Source organism: Microplitis mediator, chromosome 8, assembly GCF_029852145.1.
Source record: "Microplitis mediator isolate UGA2020A chromosome 8, iyMicMedi2.1, whole genome shotgun sequence".
NCBI classification, from domain to species: Eukaryota; Metazoa; Arthropoda; class Insecta; order Hymenoptera; family Braconidae; genus Microplitis; species Microplitis mediator.
The window spans coordinates 23905878-23914169 of NC_079976.1; the positions used below are offsets into that span (position 1 = coordinate 23905878).

An 8292-nucleotide genomic window follows, 5' to 3' on the forward strand; every position below is an offset into this window, starting at 1 on the left:
TTTTAAATAGTAACTGGGTCCTCCGCAAGTCGTTTATATGGATCTTAAAAACAACATATAGTGTAGGCCCTTCAGTGGCCGAGTGGTCCAAGGCGTCGGACACTTCGCACTCGAAAGGACTCGGGTTCGAATCCAACTGCCGAACGATTATTATTTTAATCTTTTATTTAAAATTTCTCTTCAAATTTTACGATGTTACATCGTAATTTATATTAAAGAGCTTAAGACTTCGTATTGTTTGTCTGAAGTATTATTTCTTAAATGAAATTTCCAACCCTACATCGTAAAAATTACGATGTGAAAAGTCTAGTCCACCAATACAATAATTAATAGGACAAATTACGATGTTAGCATTGTAAATTTAACTAGAATTTTTTTTCCGTGTACTTGGGCTAAGTCTGGGCCTGTCGTACTTTCCTCTCTGGATTACTATTTATTACAGCAACTAAAAATTACTAAATAGTTTGTAATTTTTCCAAAGCAGCTCGAAACGATTGAAAGTTGGTAGGGATAGCGTATAGGAATATGTATTACAAGTTGAGAGACCTTCATTCAAAGGAAAAATCGGGCGTCAGACATAGGAAAGGACTCGGGCGCGAGAGATGATAGGGTTCGCATCTCGGTTAAAACAAATGATTTTTTAAAAATATGAATTGACTCCAACATCAAAATAGATAACATAAGTAATAATAATAATCAAAATAATAACAGTAGTAATAATAAAAAGTTGAAAAACCAATAAAAATTTAATTTTTTATTTCGGGATAGTAAAATTTACTAAATATATAGTCAAGTTTACTAATGCCGTTTATATTTTTTTTCTCATATTTAAATAATAAAAATTACTAAATGTAAACACAAATTTTATTCTCAAGATAGTAACAATTACACAGTTTCCATAACGTTTTACGATTACAATATGATTTTTGTAGTTTTAACTTATACTTTTAAGTAAAAGTTGCTCAATTTTTTTATCTTGTTATTTCATAGATTACAATCGGATATAATATTGAATTGAAATGTATATCGGGTATTTTCAAATTCCTATATAGTTTATAGGGTTTTAATCCTTTTCTAAATTTTCTCAAGAATATTTAATATTTTTTAAGTGAAACGAAATTTTATTGCGATAAAGATCCAGATAATTTTTTTCCTTTTTTTAAAAAAACTACTGCACAGAGGGTTTTATTAAATTGCATCCGATTCGAGTTCTTGCAATTTCAACGTCACCCTGAACACATGTGAGAGTAACATCATTCTTACCATAAAATACGACAGATTCGTGTTTTTTCGATCGACTGTTTTGGATATTTTCCGGAGTCACGACCGTTTCAATGTAAGCTTTTAATTCGCGATACGGCATCATACGCCTACCGTATACAGAAAATTTACCCTGAGTGTCGTATTGTAAAATATCTCCTGTGGATTCGTGTAGGCTTTGTCCTGAAGAATAACCTTGAGGTTTGATTCCAGTCAGTGGAAAAAGAACAAGTTTCTCACCATCCGCAGATGTGTATTCTTCACGAGCAGTTACAAAGGATATAATTTTTTTTGTATCAGACGAGAATATCGGCGCGCCTTTGTAGATCGTGTCCGCAACCTCTTTCTTGAGTACAAGACTCATAAGTTGACTCCATACTAAACGTCCATCGTACCCGTGGTACATGATTCTATCGCTACTGGCATTAGAGTAAATGCGAGTTTTGTATGTTGTCATTTCATCACCATCGCCGGAAGCTGCGGCTTGATTTTTCTTAATTGTTAATATTTCAATGAGTTGATTATGAGAGGGAGGAAATAACGTTATACTAGATGCGATTGCCGGGAATTGATGTAACTTATCCAAATTTTTTGATGGCATGAAATCAACCGGTACCATTTTATTGATCGGCAAAATAACAACGTCCACAGGTTTTCCATTTACAGTTTTTGTATTTATAACTTTATCGTTATGATTATATTCAAAAGTAACGTTGTTATATTGTCCTGAACTGTTGGAGGTTGCTGTTGGAAGTTGCTGTGATTCTCCGATGACAGCGATAATGCAGATGACGCCCAATATGAAATCTTAATAATAATAAAAAATTATTATAATGTTTTACTAGGATGTTTTAAAAAAAAATCGACTATTCTTTTTTTTAATGACACACCTAAATGATTGTATCACTCTCTAAAATTAAATAAGTGAAAATTTCACTAATTGAAATAGTGATCTTAAAATTCACGACAAAATTAGTGATTTTGAATTAGATTCACTAATTCATTAGTGATTCCCCGGATTCTACAATGATTACTAGTGGCGCCTCGCTTAAGGACTTTTTATTCTATCGTTGAATTATCAAATTCAGGGCAAAATTAATTACGATAATTTTTAAATACAACTGAACAGTATTAATTCAAGTAAGTTAATTAAATAAAACCTAATTTAGTTGCTAAATAATACATCTTGTTATTTTTTAATAGCTTTATATTTTTACTCCAACTTTTTCTACCGAACCTGAATCAAAACCATCATTGACAATAGATTCAGGTTATGAGTTATAATTATGATATAAATATTTACTGTATGAAAGTAATTTTAATTGTTAATTTAGTCAATCAAGTTGCTAAAAAAATTTTATAATCAATTACAAATAATAATCATACTAATAATAATATTTTGATACAATATTATTAGCAACGATACAATATTTTTCCAAATAAATCCTCGTCAACAAGTGAATTAGTACATTTTTGACTAATTCAATCAGTGAAATTTTCACTAATTCTATATGTTGTTTTTTTTACTAATTCAAAAAGTGAATAGTCACTAATTCATAGTCGTATACTTTGGACAATTTAGATTAGTGAATATTCACAAGTAATTAGTGGTTTTTCACTAATTTAGTTTTAGAGAGCAGCTCCAAAAGACAATTTTTGCACTTTTTTATATATTTTTGCCAACACTGAAAGAATGGCTTATCTTACGAAAAACATAGGGGAGAATGGGGTCAATTGAACCAAGGGGCAATTGAACCAGTAAGCTTAAAAAATCGAAAAAAATAGAAAAATGAGTCGTCCTCTTGGAATTATATTTTAATACACTAAACTTTAGTCTGACCAAAATTTGGAACCAATATGATAATTTAATTTTAAAAAATTCAAGTTTTTGTGTTTTTAGGCATCTGAACTTTTTTTTCAGCTCTTGACAAATTGTTTAATAAGTTTTTAATTTTCAAATGTAATCTTAAAATTTTTTTTGTAATACCTTCTTTCATATATTAGTCATAAATTTCTAACTCTACATCTAGTAAAATAGTTCTTGAATATTTTTTTTTAAACTAATTATTTCAATAAAATCATATGGGGTCAATTGAACCAGTACTCTCGGGGTCGGTTGAACCACACGAATCACACTGTGAGCATCAGACATGCGCGCGCATCTTAACTGAATGTGAAAAAAAAGCTAAACTAACCAAGAAAAAAAATAATTATATTGCCAGAAGTTGTAAAAGTGATTGTTATAACATATAATGTTATATAAAATGATCAATATTATTAAAAGTATTGTAATTTCAGTTTTAAGCTGTAATTAATAGTAAATTATTATTAAAGTCATTCGTTTGTGGTTCTAATACTCTTGGTTCAATTGCCCCCGCAAAGGGGACGATTGAACCATTTGATGCAGTTGTACAATTTCGTATTTATTAAAAATTTTCATCACTTTTTAAGTTATGTGCATATGAGAAATGATCGTCTATATAATAAAGTATAATTTCGTAAAAAAAAAAAGTTATCATGTTGCTTTTATTCATCTAAAAAAAAAATGTTAAAGTATTTTTGGTTCAATTGACCCCACTCTCCCCTACATAACCCGAGTTGAAAAATTTGATATGATTTTAGTCTGATTGAACTATTTGAGCTGTTTCTGATCTTTTGTAAAAATTTCAAGCTGTTTTTGATCTGTTGTTTTAAAAAGCAATTGCATTACGGGCAGACAAAACTAAATTAATTCTTTAACTTTAAAAAGTTTTAGTTCTGAAAATGTGCAGGGACGAAACTAGATTAAACCATGAACTTGTAATATTTTCATTTTTGTGACAGATACTTGAAATCTACGACATTTAGCGCCTATAGCCGGCAGCTAAAAATATTAGATAAGATACAGCTGGTAAAAAAGATACCTTACCGTTCTAATAGTGACGTCATCATGGATCAAAAAATATTTTTTGCTTACATGTGCGATAGCAAACGACCAAAAAATATTGAAGTAACTCAACGAGCCATCTTGTGACAAAATGTATCATCATTTTAATTCGTCCACTTACCGACTTCTCTCTAATTTTCAACAAATACTCAAAACAATCTTACCAAATAAATAAACGCGGATTTATAACCTGCCATTTATAGGCACTAAATGTAGTAAATTTCAAATATCTGTCACAAAAACTAATGTATTTATCTAGTACAATCGAGTCTAAGACGCTCGCACTCGATAGATAAACTACACGGAGAAAAAAATATTGCGCTCACCACTCAACGGTATCGTGATATTCACTCTCCTCGGTTGGGTATCCGTTGTATACGGAAAGTGCTGGTCTATCGGATCGTGATTATCACGATCCAGGCGGATCCCGAAATCATAAGATCGTTTCGCTATAGTAACGATCCGTTTTGTTATTAAAACTAATTTGAGGTTAAAATAGATAAATTTACAACTTTAACTTCATTACAATTTTATTTTTAGCTGGCATTAATAATCACATATTAATAATTCTAATAGGTGCAATAAAAAATTATTATTTAATATCAAGAAATGTTAAGTAATAGAATATACGTAATTAATTGATGTAAATTTTACAGTCTTTTTTTTGTTTCAAAGATAAATTAAAAAATTAATCGATAAAAAACAGCAATTCTTGCATTAGATATATAATTAGTGTTTTTTCATTGTCGTTGTGCACTTTAAATAATTAATAATTTTATAAATAAACACTGTATAATTTGCAAGATATGCATTATAAAGTTTAATAATTTGGTTATGAGTGGTGGCGCTTGAGTAGATCGCGATAATCACGATCCGTTTTGGTACGATATGGATACGTTAACTGACGATCACTATACATTTAAGTATATGCACAATCCGTAGGATCATTATTATAAGTATCTAGTGTTTCATTCATATCGATATATATATTGTGGTAGTAGCAATACAATTTAGAACTAGTCACGATACACTTGTCGCTCTCCGTTGGTGAGCGATAAACACAATATTTTTTTTTCCGTGTACTATTTTATTGTAAAATGTTCAACTGCGCGTATCTTATGACCAATATACTTCAGCAATATAAGAGCAATAAAAAATTTAATAGAGGATAAAATTTCCTAAAAGATTGGTTCTATGCATGTTTTTTGCAAGATAAACCGTTTTTTCACTATTAACAAAAATTTATGAAAAAGGTAAAAAAATTGACTTTAGAAGCTGATACAATCTACATTAGACTGGGCCAAAAAATTGAGTATTTTTTTTTTCTTAGCTATATCGAGAATGTTATTCAGAATCACAAAAAAAAAATTTCATAAAAGTTTGCGCCTTAAATATTAATTTTAAAAGATCTATCATCGCTATTTTTAATTTTAATTCATAATTTGATGTTTTATATCAGAACTGCTAAAACATTGAAGTAAAAATAATTCATTTCCACTTATTCTCATGTAAAATTATATTCCCTACAAAAAAGGTCTGATTGAAAATTTTCGTCAGACAAGCCGTTTTCGATTAATTAAGCTTAATAAATTAATATATATTTTTTCGATTTAACATTTAAACTTTTGAATTTTGTAACTGAGGAATCAATAAATTTCTAAAAAAGACCACGACAGATTCTTGAAGGAAATTTAATGCTCTACAAAAAAGGTCTCTTAAAATTTTTTGCTAAATTCACTCCTTCGAAAGTTATTCAGGTTATTAAAACCGTTTTGACTCAACTTCAACCTTGAATTGTGTACACAATTATTTAGGCGTGTCGGCGAAAAAAAAATAGTCGATTCTATTGTTATTATTCATTGTTTTTTTTTTTTTTTTTTGTTATTGTCTAATACTTTGATTGTCGCAATGGAAAGTTCGACTTTACTATTTTCAAGCTGTGTGAGCCCAAAAATGTGTTAACTATTAGACTGATTCAAAAAAATCGACTAATTTTTTTTTTCTTCATTTTATCGAAAATATTGTTGGAAATGACAAAAAAAAAATACTGTGAAAGTTTGAGCTCTTAATATTAATATTAACAACTGCCGCATCGCAATTTTCTATTTCCCGTTTAAATAACATGGGAAAATTTATTTTTTAAGCTTTGGAATTTCGTAGCTCTCGGTGGGACCAATACTTTTGAATGTTCAAGACATATTCTTATGGGAAATTTGACGCTCTACAAAAAAGGTCTCTTATAATTTTTCAATATTTTTATTTCTTCCAAAGTAATTCAAAGTTAAAGTTAGATTAACGATACATTTTTACATTTTTTAAATTTTTTGACGCAACCATCAATTTTATCCGAAAATTTTAAAGGACATTTTTTGTAGAGCATTTTATTTCCTACAACTTATCTCAGAAAAAATTTTCGATATTTCTCATAAGTCGAAAGTTATTCGCAATTAACTGAAAATTTTCTTAAATAATCTAAATTTTGTTGCTTAAAATTAATTATATTAAATTTTCAGTTGATTGCAAATAACTTACGACTTATGAGGAATATCGAAAATTTTCTCTGAGATAAGTTGGAGGAAATAAAATGCTCTACAAAAAATGTCCTTTAAAATTTTCGGATAAAGTTGATGGTTGCGTCAAAAAATTTAAAAAATGTGAAAATTTATCGTCAATCTAACTTTAACTTCGAATAACTTTTGAAGAAATAAAAATATCGAAAAATTATAAGAGACCTTTTTTGTAGAGCGTCAAATTTCCCATAAGAATATGTCTTGAACATTCAAAAGTATTGGTCCCACCGAGAGCTACGAAATTCCAAAGCTTAAAAAATAAATTTTCCCATGTTATTTAAACGGGAAATAGAAAATTGCGATGCGGCAGTTGTTAATATTAATATTAAGAGCTCAAACTTTCACAGTATTTTTTTTTCGTCATTTCCAACAATATTTTCGATATAATGAAGAAAAAAAAAATTAGTCGATTTTTTTGAATCAGTCTATTAACTATAGTATTTTCAAGTTTAAGAGGTCGAAAATAGCGAAAAGTTTTTGGCCTTCCTAATGAAAAATTTTTCGGACTTTTCTCTGAAAAACTCGGAAAAAGTCTTTAGAACTTTAGAACTGAGTTTTTCATAGAAAATTCCGAAAAATTTCCACCAGAGCTGTCCTGCAGGTTCAGGCGTTTTTCAGATCTTTTTTTCTTTTATTACAGCTCATAGATAAAAACAATATTAAAAAGAATGGATTTTCTTACCAGCAATAATGAAGCTTTTGCGAGGACCCATTTTGACAGAATGATGTATGAGCCATCATCGAGTTCGTTTTTATAGTCATTTTACACAAATGCCTTCTTTTTTATTCTTGGAGGGGGGAACCGAATACATCCAATGACAATCGAAAGAAAAAACTATTAACAATATCGTCAGAGATAACTCTAGTATACATGTGTATGTTGATAGATAAATATACAAATACAATTTGAAAAATTTAACAATCAAAGGAACATATATTTTTTTAAAAATATTATTATTCAAAAAAAATCACTCAAAACGGAAAGAAATTTACGGTAACAATTACCATATATTATGGGAATGGTTCCCATTTTGTATGGTAGTAGGTTTTTTTTCAAATATTGACTAGGGAAGGGTGGGGCAGAGCGGCCCCCCTGAAATTTTGACCAAAAAAAAATTTTTTTTTTTTTCGACTAATTACTATAAATCCGATATGTTTGCGCATTTTTACCCCTACGCATGACATTTGGGGCAAAATGGACAAGCCCAAAATTTTGAAAAAGTGATTTTTTCATATTTTTATCGTCAAATTAAAAAAAAATTATTATAATTCCACATTTCTAGCCCTACGCATAACACCTGGGGCAAAATGGACCAGCCGAAACTTCCGAAAAAATTATTTTTTCATATTTTTCGGCCGTTTCTCGATGTAAGAGGCAAATTTGGTCACTAAAAATTTATAAAAATTAAATTTTTTTTTTAGTTGATAAATTTTTGAAATAAAGTAAAATTATAGAATTAATTTTTTTTTTTATTAAATAACAATTAGTAATTAAGATAATCGAGAGTGAACGATTTTTTACGCTTTAAAAAATTT

General features: G+C 29.0%; 1 protein-coding gene across 1 annotated transcript; it reads right to left on the bottom strand.

Moving 5' to 3' along the window:
• Nucleotides 1-846: 846 nt before the first annotated feature.
• LOC130673525 (uncharacterized) lies at nt 847-7501 on the bottom strand. Its single transcript, XM_057478547.1, has 2 exons — nt 7439-7501; nt 847-2067 (listed from the first exon to the last, which is right to left on the bottom strand). Exons 1-2 carry the CDS (start codon nt 7467-7469, stop codon nt 1169-1171), a joined length of 930 nt encoding a protein of 309 aa, XP_057334530.1. The 5' UTR covers nt 7470-7501; the 3' UTR covers nt 847-1168.
• Nucleotides 7502-8292: the final 791 nt, after the last annotated feature.

Bases quoted from the DNA above. Each gene is read 5' to 3' on its own strand.
- LOC130673525 (XM_057478547.1), bottom strand. From the start codon at position 7,469: ATGGGTCCTCGCAAAAGCTTCATTATTGCTG. The intron at 2,068-7,438 runs GTAAGAAAATCC...ATTATTATTAAG, and splicing joins CAAAAGCTTCATTATTGCTG to ATTTCATATTGGGCGTCATC.